The 20,799-nt window shown below is 52.3% G+C and overlaps 1 protein-coding gene and 1 long non-coding RNA gene across 5 annotated transcripts in view; one reads left to right on the plus strand and one right to left on the minus strand.

The window, feature by feature from the left end:
• The window catches only part of Col4a2 (collagen type IV alpha 2 chain), a 152,103-nt gene that overhangs the window by 31,693 nt on the left and 99,611 nt on the right, over positions 1 to 20,799 (minus strand). For both annotated transcript variants that reach the window (XM_046454778.2, XM_046454777.2), the window contains exons 9-21: positions 20,597 to 20,632; positions 20,432 to 20,494; positions 19,554 to 19,589; positions 17,507 to 17,548; positions 15,954 to 16,052; positions 14,381 to 14,416; positions 13,890 to 13,940; positions 12,276 to 12,320; positions 9,319 to 9,372; positions 8,540 to 8,606; positions 6,173 to 6,283; positions 5,578 to 5,727; positions 1,603 to 1,695 (exon numbers count right to left, since the gene is read on the minus strand). In XM_046454778.2, coding sequence (XP_046310734.1) covers positions 1,603 to 1,695; positions 5,578 to 5,727; positions 6,173 to 6,283; positions 8,540 to 8,606; positions 9,319 to 9,372; positions 12,276 to 12,320; positions 13,890 to 13,940; positions 14,381 to 14,416; positions 15,954 to 16,052; positions 17,507 to 17,548; positions 19,554 to 19,589; positions 20,432 to 20,494; positions 20,597 to 20,632 — 883 coding nt within the window. The remainder of the gene's footprint in view (positions 1 to 1,602; positions 1,696 to 5,577; positions 5,728 to 6,172; positions 6,284 to 8,539; positions 8,607 to 9,318; positions 9,373 to 12,275; positions 12,321 to 13,889; positions 13,941 to 14,380; positions 14,417 to 15,953; positions 16,053 to 17,506; positions 17,549 to 19,553; positions 19,590 to 20,431; positions 20,495 to 20,596; positions 20,633 to 20,799) is intronic.
• LOC124099631 (uncharacterized) lies at positions 1,398 to 20,769 on the plus strand. Of its 3 annotated transcripts, XR_009227830.1 has the most exons (5): positions 1,399 to 2,473; positions 2,571 to 2,690; positions 10,064 to 10,350; positions 12,163 to 17,040; positions 17,617 to 20,769. It is a non-coding gene; the product is annotated as an uncharacterized LOC124099631 (long non-coding RNA). The 3 variants fall into 3 exon arrangements; XR_009227829.1 differs by having other exon boundaries at positions 1,398 to 2,473; positions 10,064 to 17,040; XR_009227831.1 differs by lacking the exons at positions 1,399 to 2,473; positions 2,571 to 2,690 and adding an exon at positions 9,585 to 9,611 and having other exon boundaries at positions 10,064 to 17,040.

Here is a 20,799-nt window from a genome sequence, read left to right on the forward strand (position 1 = left end):
AACATTCAGCTTGAAAGTGCAGAGAGAAAAAGGTGGGTGGGGAGGGCTGGCCAAGAGGAGGCCACACAGGCTGGACACTGCCCAGTGCTTTGCAAACATTATCTGTCCTGGCGGTGATTATCAGACCCACTTCTTGGATAACCAGTGTGGGGCCAATTTTAAGTCACTCAAGGGTTCAGTCTTCAGGTTCTGAATTCTGCTTTGTTGTTTACTGGAAATACTTAAAAACCAGGGCCCTTTACAGAGGAACAGACAGAGCTGAGGGGACTAACAAGGATGTCGAGGAATCTGGAATCCAGAGCCCACAGCCATGAGATGGCCATCACAGTGGCTCCGGAGGTCCAGGTGGAGGCCAGCCTCTCCTGGAGGCCAAGGTCATGGGTGAGCAGAGAAGAAATACCCGACCCTTCTTCTGCCTTGTCCTGATGAGACGCAGAGGCCAGGTGGCAGTGAGCACTGTGCCAGCCATGGGGTTGGCTCCCTGGGCATAGATGATGTACAGAGGGGCAGGCTGTAGCATCGGCAGTGGGAGTGCCCACCTGATTGAGGCCACCTGACTCCTGCAGTCTGCCCTCAGGCTCCCGCTGTTCCATGTGCATCTGAAGGTCAGGGTAGACATAAGGGCCAGGACATGCTGCCCATACCCAGGGACAGGAGCTAAACAGGCACCTCCATGGTCCCAGACAACCTCACAGTGGAGCTGTCCCCAGGTCTGTCCTTCACTGGAACAGGGCAGAGTCCCCAAGGTGCATCAGGGAAGGTAAAGGGGCAAAGGCCTCCCCAGGGTGGGAGCGAGGCCCAGGCAGGTCCCCACACGCCGAGTCTCAGTGGGTGGAACAGGACACCTGGTGGGGAGGGCTCTGCCAGGACTGGCTCGGCCCGGCACTGCTGTTGCCTGGCACTGAACCTGTGACCAGGCATCTGAATTCAGCAGGGAACAGCTGCTCGACTTTTCCTGAGTGCTGGGACTTCAGTGAGGGCCAGGCAGAGGGAGGACAGGTAGGAGGGCCAGACTGGTGCTCCTGCCTGGGAAGCAGCAGAGTTCCTCCCCCTGCTGTTAACGCCCAGAGTGGGGAGAGGCGGCTTGGGAGAGGTGCAGATCTTTACAGGCCGAGTATCCCTTATCTAAAATGTCTGTGATCAGAATCATTGCAGGTTTTGAAATATTTGCATATACAGTATGAAGTACCTGCCTAAAGGTGCTTCAGATAAACCTCACACCCACAGACTGAGGTTAGCGCTATACGTTTTTAGATACCTGGACTGACTGTGACCGTCACGTGAGGCGAAGTGAGTTTTCTTTTCTTTTTAAAAATTTACTTATGCGCAGGGCTGAGAATCGAACCCAGTGCCTCCCACATGCTAGGTAAGTGCTTCACCACTGAGCTGGAACCCAAGCTCCAGAGTGGGATTTTCCACATGTGTTGTTATGTCCACACTCCCAAAGTTTGGGATTTGGGGCCACTCTGGATTTTGGATTGGGGATACTCATCCTGTGTCCTAAACCCAGGGGGAGGGAACAGCCCTCTGCAGAGTGGGGTGGGCCCAGAAGGCTGGGTGGTCGCCTTGGTCCCCTCCCCTGCCCTTCCTGGCATTTCTCACCTTTCCACCCTTTCTGCCCTCGAGCTCCTGGGAAACCGGAAGGCCCGGGGTAGCCCACACGTCCTTCTGCTCCTTTAAGGCCAAACAGGTAACCTAAGGAGAAGACACGCAGAGTCAGGCACCTTGGCACATTACGCCTGCAGCAGGGGTGCAGAGCACAGACAAAAATACTGAGAGATACTGAGTCCAAGAAAGTGTTTGGTTTTACAGCCATGTCACTTGGGTTCCAAGATTTCCACCCCTTCTAGTCCATGTGAAGGCCCCTCTAAGTACCCCGTAGATAGGATGATCTGGGTTCCCCTCGCCCTTCTCCTGGGTGGGTGCACAAGTGCTACCCCACCATCATTCCTCTGTGCCCGTTAACTCACACGCCTCCCCGCGGAGGTAGTGTCATAATGTGGGTCCCTCATGACCAGTTGGGACTAGGTGTGGTCATTCTCCCTGACTGACTCTGACCAGCCCATAACACCATCAATCAGGGTCAGGGTTCCTCTAAATCACTGTGGCCGCAGCGCCCCAACACCCAAGCAGGGCTAGCAGTGGAGGTGTGAGTCCATCTACTCTGGATCCCAAGATAGCTATGCTTACAGAAGAGTGCCACCTTGTGGTGACACAGGTCGGTACACCTCCAGGAGACTGGCTGGTGGACCCTGCTGGGTTTTGCTCCCTTGCTAAGACTAAGTATTTGTCCAGGTTCCAAGGAGTGAACAAGTCCCCAAGACACTAGAGGGTGTGTTGCCACACACACCTGTGCACCCACGAGGAGAAGGCCATTCAGCAAGCAGGAAGGAGAGGAAAACACCAATTTTAAAGAGTTTTGCCATGTGGTGGGAAAAATGGCACCAGGATTCCAGGGTCAGAGAGCTTCTTGGTGAGTTCAGATGTTCCGGGAAAGATGAATGGGTACTGGCTGATGTAATCTGGTCTTACTACACCTTGAAACAATGTCATTCATTCTTTGAACACAGCCCAGTGCCGGAGTCAAGCCAGCGTGTCCAGGAGCTACGGCACATGGGGACACAGCCCGCATGTACCGGCAGCTGACACGCAGTACGTGATGTAGTGAACCAGCCAACATAGACTTCCAGGTAGGGCGAGCACTGTGAGCGACTAGCAGAGAATCAGGGGCCTCAGGAAAGTCCTTTCCGAGGAGGTGACACCAATTAAAATCCAAAGGGTGTTGGGGACAGGACAGGCAGGGCACAGGGGAAGTGTCCTAGAGGATGGGTGCATCTAAAGGGCTGGAGATGGAGAGAGCCATGGCTGGAGGGTGCATGCAGGGTGCAGGGGAAATGGTCCAGGAGGGTTTGGTTTTTATCCCCAGGCCAAAAGGAAGCCATTAAAGACCTGAAGGAGCAGGTCACATGACCCATTGTGAATTTGGTGTGGGGAGCCAGGTGCCCAGAGCAGCTGGTTCTGGCTGGAGCTCCAGGGGTCATGGAAGGAGCAGGGCACCAGGGAGTGGCAAGGTGGAGAGCTGTCTGGGGTGCTTGGGAGGTGCATGTGTCTGCTCTGCATAGAGTGCGGGGTCTGCACATCTGTGGCTCAAAGCACAGAAGCAGACGGGGGCAAGAGGGGGGCCTGGCTGTGTGTGCCTGGGTGGAGGGCAGAGAAGGGGAGAACCCACCTCGGGAGCTCCATGCTACAGGAGGGGGGTGGGGAAGGAAGAGGGAACCAGGAGCCCCAGAGAGAGTGCTGGGGGGGCCCTGGGCCAGTCACGGAGGGGGTGAGGAGGCACCACGCTCTGCCTCCAAACAGGCCGGATGGGCTCCGTGGGCTCCACCTGCTGTGTCCCACCCTCCCCAGGGTTATGAGGAGTGTACCACAGGGATAGTACTTCAGCCACCCGACTCCAGGGCCACCAGCATTTACAACTGGAGGCACACCAGTAAGGACAAAGATGAGTGGGTCCCAGGAGGGGGATCCCCAGGAGGAGGATCAGACACTTTGCAAACACAGTCACATAGGCTGAGTGGTGCCCGAGAGGCTTCCTCCCTCCTCCCCGTCGTCCTCCTAGTCCCATCTCCTTCCTAACTAGGCTTTGAGCCTCGATGCTCTCAGCAGAACAGTGGCATCCGGCTTACTCCAGAGCAGCAGGGAACACGGCCACTCGACTCCTCTAACTGACTTGGAAGTGAGAGCAAGCAACATGTTTCACCCAGAAGGGAACCGACTTCAAGGCTTGATTTCACTGGAACTGCACAAGACTGGAAATTCTAGTTTTCATTCCTAGCCACACACAAAATAGGATGAAGTGCAGTTAATAACAGGAGTCCGACAATTTCATTCTGGGGGAAAAAAACAGAACTCCGGGGAAAAAGATCACTGATACTCAACTCAAGTGTACACACACACTTCTCTCTTTTTTTCTTTTGAGGTGGGGTCTCATGCTGACAGGCTGGCCCTGAACTCACAATTCTGCTTCAGCCTCCAGGATAGCTGGGACTAAAGTGTGTGCCACCACACTGGCCACCGACACTTGTAAAAGGTCATGGTCATTGTGACTGGCTACTTTTTATATAAGGGGTTGCTAAAAAAAAAAAAAAAAGTATGTGGGGGGGAGATGTGGAAACAATATATATATCATGGGGGTAAGAATTTAAATTGTATGCTTTAAAATTCTTTAGTTGATAAACTTTATGTGATATCATTCCATCTATTTTACACACTCCCTGATCAGTCTACAATATAGATCAGAATTTAGTTGATGATCTATGATCGACTTACACTGGTAAATCAGTAAATTGCAGATTTACTAAGAAAGATTGGATAGCATGGTTTGTGCTATCAAAATGGAATTTGGTCACAGCAATCAATGGCTATCCCAGTCTTCAATCACAGCGACTTGTTTTTATGCTTTCATTTTAACATATATTCTGACCCAAATAAGGGAAACTCAACAGATACTATTTACTTGGAAAGATAATTTGGCTATTATTGCAGATCCACATTAATAAATATCACAAAATAGAAAATATTAAAGATAACATTGTTCAAACTCTTTGGCAAATCCATGATCCAGGGAAATATCTGTGCTTAAAACTTTTTGAAAAATGTGGAAATCTGTGGAAAGTAGAACTTAAAACCTCCAATAAGTTTCTAAATAAGTTCTAAAACCTCCAATAAGTTTCCTTCTGGAGATTTCAAAGTATCTTCTAAAGCAATTAAAACCTCAATGTTTACATTTGAATTTAATGGAAATCCAACTCTATCCATTAGCAAATATGATGTTCATTCTCCCTGAAGATAGAAGCTAGTGAGAGATTACTGGAGGTGACAACAGAGAATTTAGAGTGAACTATTTTGAAAAGGAGAGGCTGTTACACTTTGGCCAGTGCCACACAGATAGAGTGTGACCTCCTATGTTCCTCCAGTGCCTTGTTGTCCAATCTCCTGGGGGACACAGTGTTCCCATTAGGAATTTCAGAGTGTTGAAAGCATACTGGATACTGAAGCTGAAAGCATGCCCTTTTTGGACAGCAGGCCCAAGGCTGCCGGCTGTGCATATTCTAGGCCTCCTGGGGCACAGCATTCCCAACACATGAGAACTCAGCAGCACTGAGGCTGGAAATGCCTCTTGGGCTAACCCTGGAGGTGTCGTGGGGCAGCCGTTGGGCCACCGACTCAAGCTTGTCTTGTATGAGCTGAGAACAGAGGAGAGGGGCTGCAGGTCAAGGAGTGGGCCTCTGCCCTGGAAGAAGGTGTGTGCAGTTGGCACACAGACCCGGGACAGGGCTTCAGCTCACATTTACACTGACATCTCACCTGTTTGGCTGAGGTAGTAGTAACCAAAGTTCACTACATAAGAGCCACGTGACTGCAGCCACTCGACAGGCTGACCTGTGTCCACTCCCGTCCCAGCTGAATGAGTTCAGGATTATTTAGCAAAAAATTCCAAATAAAGCCCTGCTGGGTTGGCTGGACCCAGAGGATCCAGCACTGGCACACACCTGCCTTTGGCGTCCCTCCACTCACCATCTGGTCCAGGTGGTCCGGCAGGCCCGGGGGCTCCTGGGAGACCGGGCTTTCCGTCAGCTCCGGGTGGGCCAGGGTAGAATGCAGGGATGCCAGGTTCTCCTTGGAAGCCTTTGGGTCCCATCTCCCCTGGGAGGCCTCTCTTCTCATCTGAAACCCACAGCATCAATCAATGTCACAGAATAGGGCGGCACGAGGTTCCTGGTGTTTAGGGGCTGCGCTGATATTTACGTCCACAGACCACCAGCAGGTGCAGCGGGTTCACAGTCTAGTCAGTGAAGTAAAGGTGGATGCCACCTTTAAAATGTCTTTAAAAACAGTCCCCTCTTCTCCCTCCAACAATGGCCTTTGATTGTACCACAGTTCTGCACAACTCCTGTGCGCCTTCCAACCAGCTGATGGGACCAGGCTAGTTCCCAGTTGGTGGCACAGTCTAACGCAGCTGGGGGTTACTGTCACCTGCGTGAGGTTCCACACAGACATCACAACAGGCTGGCGTGGCTCGTGCCTGAGGAGCACCCACTAGTCTCAGGTGTCCCTGCTCACAGGGGCTAAGGCACTTGAATCTGAGGTCTGATGCCACAAGGCCCCTTACCTTCATCCCCAAAAGACAGGCCAGGGGGTCCTGCGGGCCCGGGGTCTCCTGGCTCACCGCGGCTTCCTGGCTCCCCATGAGGTCCTGGGAATCCTGGGTCACCTCTGGCACCTAGAACACGGATAAGTCCCCGGGTAGGGTGAGCCTGTTGTGTGCAGACTGCAGCAGGCAGCACCTTGTCACTGGAACATATCTGCTGACTATTCTGAACACAGAGGAGGTTCACATGTTTGGGAACTAGGGGCTTCTGGGTTTGAGGGTCTCATTCACGATCCAATGGGGGGATCTATGGGGGGGATTCCTGTCATTATGAACAGCGCAGGGGTGCCGAATGCTGAACGGGCGCTTGCAGTTTTCAAAGGTGGGGAAGGTTCTTTTGAAGGAAGAATCTGATACTGAGGGATCACAGGGAATAAAAGGACAGAGGCGGAGGTCACTTGGAGCGCAGCCTGAGTGTGGGAGCCCGAGTGGCGTCCACCAGAGCCCATGACTCCATGGCCCCATGGCCCCTGCGGAGACCTGCTGCAGCCCACTTCTACAGGTGAGAGAAGGGCGCCCAGAAAGGACAACAGCCACACTGTGTGCCCAGCTCCACTGCACTCGGCCGGACAGGGCTGGGCTGAGGGATGTTGGGGACAGGCTAGTGGGAAGTTAGGGGAAAGAGCAGCTGAGCCCAAAGCTCCATGGAAGGCAGAAGTGACGGGCAGTAATCCCCACAGCGCACCAGGCTCCAGAGGGGAGGCCAAGGGGCTGGCTCCTCTCCCCGGCTCTGCACCCTCAAGGCTTCCTTCAGGGCTGGCAGGTGGATAACAGGTGGACTTCCATCCCTACTGAACAATTGCTGAGCAGCATCCCTCTGTTCTCTAGCTGCCCCTCAGCAACCTTTTACCACCTACGTGTTTTTATAATTAGGAGAGAACAGAGGAGAAAACCACATTTTGTCACACACTATCAGTAATTTGGGGAAAAGCCATCACTCTGCATATGATCTTCCATTTTTTTAACCTTAAAACATTTTTTCTTAAAGTGGGATGAGGATTGGTGGCCCTCTTGAGCTGTGGGTGCGAGTGATTGAATTCCTTGCCTGTCCCTCTGCTTGTTACATATGGCACTCAGGAGAGTCACTTGGCTTCCCCGAGCTTCAATTTTTCCCTCAGAAAGATGGAGCTGAGAGTCACCCCAGCTCACAGGGCCATTGGGAGGGGTGAACAGATTGACAGGTGCAATCAGAACCACCTAGAAGAGTTGCTAGGCACACCGCGCACGCTCCAAAGAGTCCCCATTGTTACAGTAGCAGAGCGTCTGAGAAGACGGCCTGTTTTAGCTACTTGGAATCCTTTCCTTCAGCACAAACCCCTCTCCTTTCTGCATTTCCACAAGCCCATGCAAGGCGGCCTTGTAACGATACCACCCCACCCCGGAGGACTCTCTCCAGAGGTAACCTTCTGCTCTGCCACTCTGGAATGCAGCTCAGTCACATTCCAGCTACCAAAAGCCAGGAGCATCTTCCCCTGGAGAAGAGGGCAGTGGAGGCATTTCTACATCTGCATGTGAGCAAGACTGAATTTCCAACCATCCATCTGTCCGCCTGACCGCCAGGCACACAGAGTGGGGTGGGGGAACTGAATGGGTCCTGAGCTCTCAGTCAGCCATATTTTTGATAATGCAAAAGATCATGTCAACAGTGATTTAAAAATCAAGTGCCCAAGGCCTCAAAAGCAATGTTTTCATTTTATCAAGATCACAGATCCTGGGCTGGGGTTGTGGTCAGAGGTAGAGCGCTCGCCTGGTATGTGCGAGGCACTGGGTTTTATCCTCAGTACCACATAAAAAAATAAAGATATTGTGTTTACCTATAACTAAAAAAAAAAAAGAAAAAGAAAAAGAAAAAAGATGACGAATCCTCAATCAAGTCTAGCCAGCCGTGTGTGCCGTCTCGGGCTTTGTGTTTATAGACACTTTAGATACTGTGGGTGGGAAGGTGGGTCACAGGTGCTGAGCGCAGTCCTCACAGCAGGCTCATGGGTGGCTCCAGGCCCACAGAGATACGTCTCCAGGGTGCTCACCAGCCCTGGGGGGCAGCTGCTGTCGGATTTCCTGAGTGATATTCTAGATAGTAAAACCAGAACCTGTGCGTCACGTACACCCCTGGAAGGCAGCGAGGCCCGTCAGGCAGACAGAGGTTGGTTCCCGTGATAACTCCCGAGCCCTGCGGGAAGCGGCGCCCCAGGCTGTGTCTGAAGCTGCGTTCTCAACACTTTGGTTTTTGCTTGGAAAATCTGTCTTAAAATTTCATGAGTCTGTGTCTTTGGCAGAAGGAAGTATCCGTGTGATGCTAAATCATTCTGGGGAAATTTTCCTACCAACCTTTAGCCAGGGAAGGATGAGGCGAGTAGGCAGGTGGTCCTGGGGGACCCTGGTCACCTGCTTCCCCCTGGAGAGAGAACAGGAGAGAGTGAGAAGGGGCTTCTGGGCTTCCATAACTACACGTTTCCAAAGAATCAAGGTGGAGATGGAGTCAGGTGGGCAGGGCGACTATTCTGACCAGTCCACCCACAGCCTGTCCCTGCGGCCACATCTCTGCTGCGTGGTGGTGAAGTCCGGTGCCCCACTGCCAGCCAATGCACCAGAGGGAACAGTATAGGCACATGCCAATTTCACTGTGAGACACTAACAGAACACCAGCAGTGGCCAGGGGACGGTGTGTCCCACAGGCCAGACCACCACAGTGTGTGGTGACATCTGGGCATCCAGGGATGGGGAGTGGGGAGGGGTTGTGGCAGCACCTGAGGTCCTCTCTCACCAGATACAGGTCAGAGGGAAGGCCCAGCTCACCCCACTGGTCCTCAGAATTAGCCAGGCGACCTGTACCCTCCCCCAGAGCCAGGGGCCCTGCGCCGTGTTGTGACTGCAAAACCCCCCTCCCCACAGCCCTGCTGGACCTCTCTCTCCTGGGGCAGCCTGGGTGGCCCTGTATGGCATATGGCACCCTGACCCTGGGCGAGGAGTCCATGTGGCTAATGAGCGGCCATGGGTCTCCTCCATCCAGGGCTGGGCACTGTGTGTTCCCCATCTGTTTAGGGTGGGTGCCTCCTTCTCCAGTGGCGGGCGGGACCTCATCAGAGGAAAGGCTGAAGAGGACTCACCTTGGGTCCTCGGGGCCCATCCGTGCCCTGGTAGCCATCCAGCCCTCGGCTTCCCTGCGGAGAGAGGCTTGCTTTTTATTTTGATCTAACACATAACTTTAAAACGTGACCATGGCTTCATGATTATAGCTAGAAAAATTAACAGTGATCAGTCGAACTCCCTGACTATCCAGTGTATTCCATTTCCCCGGAGTTTAGATCCAGAAATACCTTTTTAAAGTTCTTTGTTTAAACCAGGAGCCAAAGTCCAAATTTGGCATTTGGCTGTCGGGTTCTCAGTTCTCTTTTAGCTCGTAAGTTTTTTCTCCCCTTTCCCCTTCCTTTCTTTCTTTAAAGTATCTTTTTGTTGTTGCTGTTGTGGGAAAACCTGGGCCATGGTGCTGCCAATGTCCCCGTTGCTCTGGGTGATGCTGTGGGTGCTCGGGTCTGCCTCCCTTCCTGCGTTCTTCTCCCCTGGTCACTAGGGATGGGGGCTGGTCAGTCCAGGAGCTGCTCAGAGGAGGCCAGCTCTTTCTTGTGCGCTGGGTACCAGGGTGCCAGGAGCCCCACGCTAGTGATCTTGTGACTGAACAGTGGGCTCCGGTGTTGATGCCAATCCAGCTGCTAGAATCTTCCCAAGACGGGATTTGAACATTAGTCCTTAACACCAAATACAAGTATTAAAATCTCTTGAGAATTCTCCTCTTTGTTAAAAAAAAAAATGACTCTAATGTTGCTTCCTAATTCTCTTGAATATCTACCGAAGGAAGAAGTTCACCATGGTGGTCGCATCACGGGGTCACAGGATGGATCAGAGCTTCCTGGAGTCGAGACGTCATTCCTCATTACAGGCTTCCTCTGGTACAGTCCCCGACCCCAGGACAGTGCAGCCTGAGGCCCTGAGGACTTGATGGGACTCTTTCACAGGAGATTCGAATCTCTGCAGCCGTGTTGCTGGGTGCTCCAGGAGAGGCGGACCGTCTGCTTCCCACTGCAGACCTGCGGTTCCCGCCGGGAGGACTCACACGAGGTAGAGCTGAGGCTCCGAAAGCGGTCAGTTTCATGATTTTCAAGGGCAGAATAACCCACATTAGGGAAAGTCATTAGGCAGAAGTCCTCAGGGACTGGCAGAAACAAGCTCCTGAAGGAGTTTGTTATGACAGGCCTCTTCCAAAGAGACCCTGATGCTCCGGTAAACTGCCTCCCGCAGTCTAAACAGGCTCAGTGGGCGCCTTCCCAGGTCGGCGGCCCAGGGAGCGTGGGTTAGGCCAGACGGAACTCACAGGGCCCCAGGAGGTGTGTCCACCCCCGTCAGTCTGAAGGCCAGCGGACTGTGGTGCGGAACCGCAGGCGGCAGTAGCTGGAGAGCCGGGATGACGCTCTTGAGCGGGTACCTGGTAAGCTGGTGCCCTGCTGCCCACGGTGGGAAAAGGGACATCCTGGACTCCCAGACAGTTCTGATCCAGGTCTCATGGTCCTGCTGACGTGAGGCCGTGAGGGGGCTTCTGCCAACACTACCGGCAGCTGTCATTGGCTGGTGTCCCTCCAGGGTCTCAGGTCCTGGTGAGCGCTTTTTAGGATAACTCTAGTGTGAAAAGCCTTTACTCAGTTACTAAGTTTGCCATAGAAAAAGGAGGGAGACCATCTCGAATTGCTCAGAAAAGTTAACACAACCCGGAAAAGTCAACTTCTCCCATCCCCTGGAGAAGGTTCAGACTAACCAAAGCTCTGTGATGGCAGTGGGGGTTGATGGCTTTGGTGTCATGCAGGGAGCCCACATCTTCCCAGAATGCATTTCTCCCTTGGTCCCCTGCTTTGATGCGTGGTATTTGTTAGCGTCCACTGCTGTTCCTTGGAGTGGCTTCTGGCTTCTTGCTCTTTGTTATTGCATAAGACCAAACCATGAACACAAGATCAGGGTGACCTGGGGAGGCGCGAGTGCTGCATAGACACCCGGCCACCTGGCCTGCAGTGCAGCCTCTATATACATTTTTACAGCGGAGTAAACTATTCCTACAATCCACTTAGCCACAGACGTCTGCATCTTACCATGTCACAGCAACTGCAGAGAGGAAGCAGGAAGGGTGGTCAGCCTTCCTCATGCCTGACCATGTAGGTGGCCAGGGCCTGCTGGGCCTCTTATGGCTCATGGACTTCTGGGTTCTAGGGGCAGCTATGTCAAATCACCTTTTGAAACAACTCAATTCCTATGTGTTGGGTGCAGAAGAACCGATCATAACTGTGATTTCACTAGCATGTGGTAGGCAACCTGGGAACTGGCAGTGACCTCTGAAGACAGGGGTGGGCAGGGTGGGATATGGAGGCCTGCTTTGGCCTCCATCTCTTTGCCAGCCTCATCCCTTGCAGCCCTTTGGCTGTAAGCTGACCTTTGGTCCTGTGGTTGGCTGTAGCATGGACAGCTGTTGCCCTGGAGTGAATGAATACTGAAAGTAAATAGAGAAACTAGCTCTATATGTTCTTTCTCGTATGATCTAGTGTTTACGATTTTAAACCTGGTCCAGAATCATAGTACATTTTTCACATAACATTTCCCCCTAAAAACCTGCCTACCAAACACATGATAAAAATAACTGTTTGGGTTATCATTGAACATAAAACATCAAAGTGTGTGTTGATCTATAAAAAATATATCAACCTCGGGGACTGAGCTGACAGCCTTCCTAAGAGTGACAACGATGATGTGGAAGGGTATGAGGTCCAGGGAGGCAGCCAAGCAATGAAAGTCTTGGGGGAGGGATCAGTGGGAAGAACTGAGAGGCTGATTTGCAAGAAAAACCCCAAGAAAAATGGCAAAAAATCTAAGTTTTGTGAGTGAAAGGCTTATTTATGCTACTGTCAATGCAGGGAAAGATGCTGCCTCTGGGGCCAACGTTCTTTTCTGCAATGCCGTGCTTATTTGAAGGGCCTTTGTAAGAGATCTCAGGTCTAGAGCAGACTGTTTGACGCAGCAAACTTACTTTCTGTCCTGGGGATCCTTTCTCTCCATCGAAGCCAGAAGGACCCTGGGTTGAACAGAAAACAACGATTAACAGCTCAGAACATGAAACAGAAATTTCTAGAGGTTGATATTTTGGTACTCGAGGAGGATCAAAACAACCAAATTCCACACCGAGAACAAACCACCAAATATGATTCTCCCTGCTTCAGAAGGGGTGGGGTTGTGCAGAGATCTGACCACGGTAAGACGGGAAAAGGGACAGAGTCACCACTTAGAGGAGCAAGCTGCCCTTCCTGTGAGAGTCCCCAAACCACCTGGAGTCCTGCTTTCTAAAGGGGAGGGCATGCTGGCAACACCTTCATCCAACGCACCACTTCTGCTGCTTAAGGAAACATGGAAGCACCCACAGAGGTGGCACAGTGAATACAGAAGACTCCTGTACCCAGTGTTCCGCAAGTCTCCTCTTACTCAGAGACCAAGTCTTCTTCATGGTAACGACTGCCAGATAACCAGCAAGACCCTCCTTCTCTTCTCACTGGGCCAGGACTCTCACCACACTTCCCTACCTGTGACTGAACCTGGAGGCGGCCAGGGGCTTTCAGGATGCTGCTCTGAAGGTGGTATCCACACCTCCTGCAGGATCCTCTACCAGGGACATTCTTTCTTCTTCTTTTTCTTTTTTTGGCGGGGGCGGGGGGTACTGGGGATTGAACCCCAGGGGGGCTTAACCACTGAAACATATCCTCAGTCCTTATATTCATTTTTTAGATTTTGAGACAGGGTCTTGCTGAGTGCTTAGGATCTCACTAAGTTGCTAGGGCTGGTCTCGAATCTGAGGTCCTCCTGTCTCAGGCTCCTAGCTGCTAGGATCGCAGGCCTGCACACAGCACCAGTGACTTTGTCTTTTGTAGTGCTGGGATGGAACGCATGCTGGGCCAGCACGTACCTCTGAATTCCATTCCCTGTTATATTTGTTTTGAGATAGGGTCTTTGATGAGTTGCCCAGGCTAGCCTTGAACTTGTGATCCTCCTGCCTCACTTCCCCAGTAACTGAGATCACAGGTATGTGCCACCACACCTGGCACTAGGGACATTCTCGTTGTACTCCTGGGGCAATCAGAAATCAATCTGTGTTCCACGCACTACATTTTTGGTTATCAAAGACTAGATGAGCCTAAAATGAGCACAATGTCTGGGTTTGGTCCCCTCCCTCCAGGTGGGGTGCACAGTTTCAGCAGCTCCAGTGTTGGGTGAAGGTGAAGGGTGGCTGGGGGGTGAGGGGCTGCAGAGATGACCGTCCTGGAGCAGGGTGTCCAGGGAGGAGGCCGTGTGGGGGGCATCAGAACAATGGTAACACACTGCGCTTTCTGCTCACTTTTCTTTCTCTTCCTTTTTTTTTAAAAATATTTTTTAGCTACACGTGGACACAGTATCTTTATTTTGTTTATTCATTTGTTATGTGGTGCTGAGGATTAAACCCAGTGCCACACATGTGCAAGGCAAGTGCTCTGCTACTGAGCCACAACCCCAGCCCCTGCTCACTTTTCTTATGAGCCTAAAACTGCTCTAGAAAAATAAAGTCTATTCAAAAAGCCAAATAGATAGTCATTCTCAGTTATAAAACTCAGCTCACCCGTGGTCCTGAAAAGCCGACGATGCCTTCCTCTCCCTTCACGGAGATGCCCTAAGAGAGAGCAGAGTAGCATGAAGGGCTGCCCTTCCCAGCCCCAGTGCCCCACATCCTCCATGACATGAGGGTGCTGGGAAAGCCCCCCAGTGTGCCTGGATGACACGAGGTAGGCTGGTAGGATGAGCGAGAGGGCAGAGACCCCTCACCCAGACGGAGGCCAGCCCACCACCTCCCAGCCCCACCTGCAGCCCACACATCTGCCTTAGAACTTCAAATAAGGTTGACTGGCCAGGGCTTGTCATGCAAAAGGAGGGCGCTCTAAAAACATTTTCTGGAAAACCAGAGTGTGACGATAAATACTCCCTCCTTGCCTAGACAAGCTGAAGCCAACCCAAGAGCACAGGGCTGTCAAGACCGGCTCACTCCACCTGTCAGCAGGAGCCCGGGACCTAAGGGAGAAAGGCACTGGCCACCGAGCCGGCCACCGAGCTTACCTTTATGCCCGGCTCCCCTCGGCTCCCCTTTTCGCCCTGCAGAGTGTGTGAAGAAGAAGAAATGCGCATTGATTTGTGAACAGCAATATCTGACACTTGATCAGGAATATGAAGTAAAGAGTCTTTAGTAAAACTTTAAACCATTACTACAAATGAACTATAGCCACTAATTCCCTGAATTTGCAGCTTCAAAAATCAAATGGAAACAAAAGTGTTAGTTTAGATTTTTTTTTAAAAAATGTTTTTTGGTTGTGGATGGACACAATATTTTATTTATTTATTTATTTTGCATGGTGCTGAGGATCCAACCCAGTGCCTCACACAGGCAAGTGCTCCGCCACCAAGCCCTCGTCCCAGCCCCATTGTTCTAGACTTTTACAAGATAAATCAAATCATGTGTGGTTCCCGACACGACTGAAAGGTGGTCTCTCTCCCATCCATGAGGTTTCCTCTGTCACTCACGAGTTACAGGTGTCTCAGCATCTGTGCCAGTGTCACCCTCCACGCCTCAGTGGTGCAGTGGGTGGGACACTCAGAGAGGAGCCCCCGGATGGCATTCATTTGAATGAGGCAGAACCAGGAAGGTCCCCGAGGAAAAGATGTGCTTGGAACATGTTAAAAGCTCAAGCAAAAGTGGCTTTAGGAAGCAGCACTGATTTTTGTTTCACTCTTTTTGACTGGCGAGGTCCTTGGTCCCTGGGTCGCCTGACACTTGGGCTCCTGTAGCTCAGACTGCCCCCTGCAGGCCGGCTTGGAACCCACCCCCTCTTCTTGGACGGTTGAGCCCCTCAGCTTGGCGTGGACCTGCCTGGTCCCTCCTCTGCAGTTGGGTCTAACTGCACACAGACCTGCCCACCACCTCCAGGCCACGTTTGTCAATGGTCACTTATAAGTGCCCGGGGCCACAGCTGGCTAGATTGGTTCCTTCCTGCAGTCATGGCCCTGCTTGCCAATCTCACCTATGACCCAGGACCCAGACCTCCTCACGTTGCGAGGGAGTTGGGGACTAACCCCTTGCACGGGGCCTCCTTGCTCGCTCCAGCTTCCTGGCCGCAGTGAGCCCATCTCCCCCTGACCCAGACAGGCAGGCCCAGAGAGTCCTGCCTGAGCCAGGGCACCAGGGAGGGCAGAACCGGAGTGTGCTTTTAGCCCCACAAGATGCTAACAGAAGTAAAGGGAAGGCATCGTAAACTGATTCAAAAGAAAAGGTGCTTCAGCCGAGCTAAGAAGAAAGGAGGTTTCATTGGTGTAATATGACCTTTTGCTCAGATGGATCTGTGATCCTGGCTTTGAATCACGCTATGGCCATCAGCCTGCGTCTACATCCCACACCTAAGGAGAGACCTGTTTCCTCAGGGGGTTCTCATGTGGCTTTGCATCCGCAATCGTTTGAGATGCAGGGTGAAGCTGTTTCTCTGTGGGCCTGGTAACTGCCTGGGCGCCACAAGGGCATTGGGAGGGCCTGGCGGCGAGGCCTTCCCTACGTGGGAAGGGACTGAATGCAGTTGGGGGAAGTTGCCTTTCCCCCTCTCTTTTTCTCTGGTGCCACTGGGAAAGCAGTCACCCTCTTTACCTTGTACTGATCTGGGTGGATGGTCGTCCTGGTGGGCCCCACGATGGGGTGGAGGGTGTCTGACGGGATCCCGTTGGGTCCTGGGAGTCCTACGTCGCCCTGAGTGTTCAGCAAGGGAAGTCATTGTGAATTGAAAGAAGAGCCGGAAGCTTGAACGGCAGTACAACCCACCACAACACTGCTTTTGATTTTTGCATGTTGCCACCTGTATACCTACTTTTCAGTACAATGATCCTAAAATAAAATGATCACAACAGCATAATCCTAAAATGAAATTCTTTTTGTCCCACTTTCACAAGTAGTTGTTTGGCATCTATGCATCAGAACTGCGTGGACTGTCAGGTTGCGGACTGCATTCCCTTCTCTGGAATTCCCTTCTTGTGATGAACTTCTGCACATGGAAACTACTAGGTCTGAGGGATAACGTCTTGAGGGCTCCTGATGTCAGCCACTACTGCTTGCCAAGACGACCCCAAGATATAAGAAATGCCTGAAAAATGGAAGGCTAGTCCAGTCTTACCACTACCTCACCAGCTAAGGGTGTTTTTATGTAATAAAAAGCTGTCTCAAATAAATCTATCATCTCAAGTTTGAGCCTAGTGATCACCAATAGAAACACCAGCAAACTGAAATGCTGTATCAGCTGTCAAGAGCAGCACCCTACAATGAATTCTGAACATCCACTAACGTGTCTTTTAAATACTGAAAACTATCCCTCTCCTTGGTCTACTGGGACCTTGGTATTGTCACTAGTGATCTGAATCAGCCCTCTGTAAGTTACAGACATTCAGTTCATTTCCACTGTATCTAATGACCATTCTCTCCTTCCATTAATGATTTATTCCCATATTTCTCTTCTTTTATTTTAATATTGGCATATATTTCAGCATGTGGGAAGCAGTCCCATTTTGTTTGCTCTATTTTTGTGTGTTTGGAAATTTAATGTTTTTCCTTTGAGATTTCTTTCATGCTCTTCATGCAAAGACCCACGTCTTCACGTCTGAGCAGCACTTAGTTCCACTCAGTGGCAGCTCAGCCCAAAGCAGAATGGAGACAGAGTGGCCCTGCTCACACAGCCAGGACCCAGGTGAGTGCCCTGGGCATGCGGGGGGGCGGCTCGGGGGTGTGGGTGCCTGCTCTTCTCTGAGCCCAGGAGTCCTTGAATCTTAGCACTATCAGGAATGATAAAAGCCATAGGGTCCTTGCTCCTGCCTTTGAGGCCAGCAAGCACCACTGTCACCTGCCCCTGAGATGGTGCCATGTCCCCTCTGGTCCTTGACTGAGTCCCCTTAGCCACCCTGGGTTTCCACTGTTAGAAGACACATTCACTAAATGCCTTTGCTTCCCAGTTGGGCACAGTCTGGGGTCACAGCACTGAGTCAGAGGCCTAGGCCAACCTGGACAGCTTGTGTCATGACTCACTCATCTGTGACCACCCTGAGAACTGGCCCCAGACCGTGGTTGCCTCCCATGTGGCGGATCACCTCCCGTCTCCCTGTCAACCTCGGTAACTGATGGTGATGCAGCTGCGCAAATCTCCCAGGGTGGCTTACCTTTTCACCCTTCTGTCCGTAGAAGCCCAGTCCTCTGTTGCCCTGGAAAGATCAATGGCTTTTGTGAGTCTTTAAGTCAATAATCACAGTGAAATAAACTCTGTTTTTAGAAGAAGAAACCCAAAACCTGCCTATGTGCACGGCACTGAGCCACAGGACCTGCAGAGGACTCGGGCTGCGGCTCCCAGGGGCCGACTGACTGTCAGGTCCTCTGACTGGGCCTCAGGGATCGGAGCTGAGGCTGGCGGCACCTTTGGACCCTCTCTCGGAGCCCACTGCCTCTCCAGGGGAGACCAGCCCCTTCATTCCCTCCATTCCCTATTTGAAGGTCACTCTTTTTCCCATTTTGATAAAAATCATTCTCATTTCATATAAGCATTTCCTATCTTTTTAGGGGATTTAAAATCACTCTAAATGTAATGGTTAAGGTGACTCTTAGTGTTGGCCAACTTTCACCCTCCTTTGCCCAAGAGGCAGAAATCGGGCCCTGAGCCAGCCCCAAAGTGGAGCAGCCTGGTGGGGAACCGGCCCACCCCGGTGTGGGAGCGGAAACGTGAGAGGCTGCCCAGAGTCCCCACACAGAGAGACCAGCTCTCTCCTGTCCCTCCCAAACAGCTGTGCCTCATTCCCAGGGTCTCCATCTTCCCACAGTGAGAAGGGTCATGCGGAGCCCTCTCTGGTCTTCCTCTCTGCAGTCTACCGTCCACCCCTCCCATGCCCAGAGCTTTTCTGAAAATGAAAACCAAGCCTTTAATTAATTTTTGCTCTTTGCTTCTTTCCCACCTGGCTGGGAGCTGAAATCAAAGCACAGAAAAGCAGCCTGGCTAGATCAGAAGGCCATTTGAGTACCCTGCGGTCTTCTCTGCCTCCTGGGCTGGCTGTCAAAGTCACCAGGAAGTGACCTGGCTGGGGTGAGGATTTGGGTCCCATGGTCCTCTCTGCCTCCTGGGCTGGCTGTCAAAGTCACCAGGAAGTGACCTGGCTGGGGTGAGGATTTGGGTCCCATGGTCCTCTCTGCCTCCTGGCTGGCTGTCAAAGTCTCCAGGATGTGAGGTGGTGGGGTGAAGAGGGCTGCCTGTCTGCTGTGGCCAGTGCAGATCTAGGCCTGCTGGGCTTGGTGGCTGCTGCTTCTCTGGCCACCCCACCAGCTTCTGCTGCTGCTGCTGCTCTTGGCCTGGGGCCTCCCACCCTGCTCTTGGCCCGGTAGGCAGGCGAGTCCAGTAGCTCAGTGAGTACCAGCTGCAGCCAAGTCTTGTCAGAGGTGATGGGAGATTGGGGGGCAGGAGGGGGTGTGGCTGTTGTGTCACCAGGTGACATGGAAACGGGACTTCAGGTGGAGCTGGCATGGGACAGTGAGGGATGGCAGCCCTTATCTGGAGGGGAGGCAGTGGTGGCTCCTGGAGGTCCCCCACAGTGCCAGTGGGGGTCTCTGATGGGGCGAGTCTGACCAACGCTTCCCTCATCACCCTGGTCAGTGCGGAGGCTCGCCCAGCTCTCCCAGGTCAACGAACCCTGGCTCTGTTCTCCACGCTTCTGACAAACCACCTAGTTGGTTGTGCTTCTACCAACTTAAAATCCTGTTGTGAGGAACACAGGATGGCAAGGGCTCCGCTGACCTGGGGAGCACTGGGCACATACGTCCCTAGAGCCCACTCAGACTCCAGAGACAAGCGTCCCCGGCCTCCCACAGTGCACATGGCTACGACCTTCCCACTCCCCCAAATCAGCCCTGAAGACAACTTGAGCTGCCCCTAGGCTGTACTGTGGCGTGATTGCTGACCCGTAGCCATCAGGGTGACTTTCACAGGGTATCAGGAATGTGCTGACCGACCAGCACACAACAGACCATTCACATTCTTCACCTGCGGAACCGTCCCAGGACCCCTGCTGCCCCACAGGATCTGTGCTCACAGTTGAACCTAGAGTCTTAAAAACCTGCGTATTTACTTTTATCATAATCTAAACAGTAATAGTTGTCAACCAAGTGTCTTATGGCGAACACACCCACAACCTGAGCCCTCCCTTGTCCTGGTCCCCCAAAACTTACTGGCTGTCCTTTGGGTCCAGGGGGTCCGGGTGGTCCCTGCACAAATAAAAAGACATCTGTGAACTGGTTTCTTTATCCTAGGACCCAAACAACCTTTGCTGGGAGCTATGTTCATAAGAGTGACTCTTCCCAAACATCCTCATCTCCCTTTCTCCCAGTCTCTGCCAGGGAGCATCTCGACGCTCGTCTTTGGCTGGAGGACGGTTTCCTGTGAGAAGGTCTCCTTCACTGCAGGAACCCTCCCCTTGTCTGGTCGAGGCCTGAGTGTCTTACTGCTAAAAGACCAGGACGTGGGAAAGTCGGAGACCCCTCGGGGTGGCCAGATGTCCTGTGGGCCCCACGTGCAGCGGTGCAGCAGCCTCCTGGCTGTCTTACCTGAGCTGCAGGAGGGAGTAACGTTGACCCCCACTCAGAGGGCCATGGCCATTTGGCTAATGACATCCAGCATCCTGCCTCTGCGATGGCCATGGCCAGGTGTGACAGACCTTCCGCACCAGGCCTGGCCCGGGAAGAGCCCATCTCCTCTTTAGTGACCTGTGGGACTTTGGTCCACTTTGCCCACAGATGACAGGTCCTTTGTTACATGGTAGGCATGGGGCTGGGAGAATTTATGTGCCAACGGAAGGGCACCGATGGGAACCAGGTCCAAATCATCTGACATGGTCGGCAATGAACCAGAGGCCACAGACTTTGAGTCCTTATTCTTAAACCTCAACAGTAGCAAAACATATGCAAAAAATGCCCTGCTCTGTGTTGGTGACTTCTAAGGTGACAGGTGCTGCAGGATCCATGAAGCATTTCTCTATGGGCATTTCAACAAGTGGCCTCTGGGGGTGACTGGACAGAGGACTGGGTGGGAGCCTGCAAGAGGGACTTACCGGTCTTCCAGGGGCTCCAACTGGACCCATGGGCCCCACAGGTCCAGGGCGGCCAGGAGGACCCTGTGAACAACAAGAGGGTGTTTTGAAGAGACCAGCTGTGTGTGGAGGCTGGACGTTCTTAGAGCTGTGCTTGGAATCCTCTCTAATAAAAACAAAATTTACCTGGAATCCGACCAGTCCAGGCTCCCCAGGTTCACCCTGTTTGAGAGGAAATGATGTTTCACTGTTCAGCACTATTACATTGTTTCATATCACTACAGAGCTAGAGCACATAGCTGGAGGGTGCAGGACTCAGGGACCGCCACTCCCCGGACAGCCCAGGGCGTGGGGTACAGGCAAAGAGCACACCTATGATTACTGCAAGG

Source organism: Marmota monax, unplaced genomic scaffold (genome assembly GCF_021218885.2).
Source record: "Marmota monax isolate L192 unplaced genomic scaffold, Marmota_monax_Labrador192_F-V1.1 WCK01_AAM20220418_F8-fsc00026, whole genome shotgun sequence".
Taxonomy (NCBI): domain Eukaryota; kingdom Metazoa; phylum Chordata; class Mammalia; order Rodentia; family Sciuridae; genus Marmota; species Marmota monax.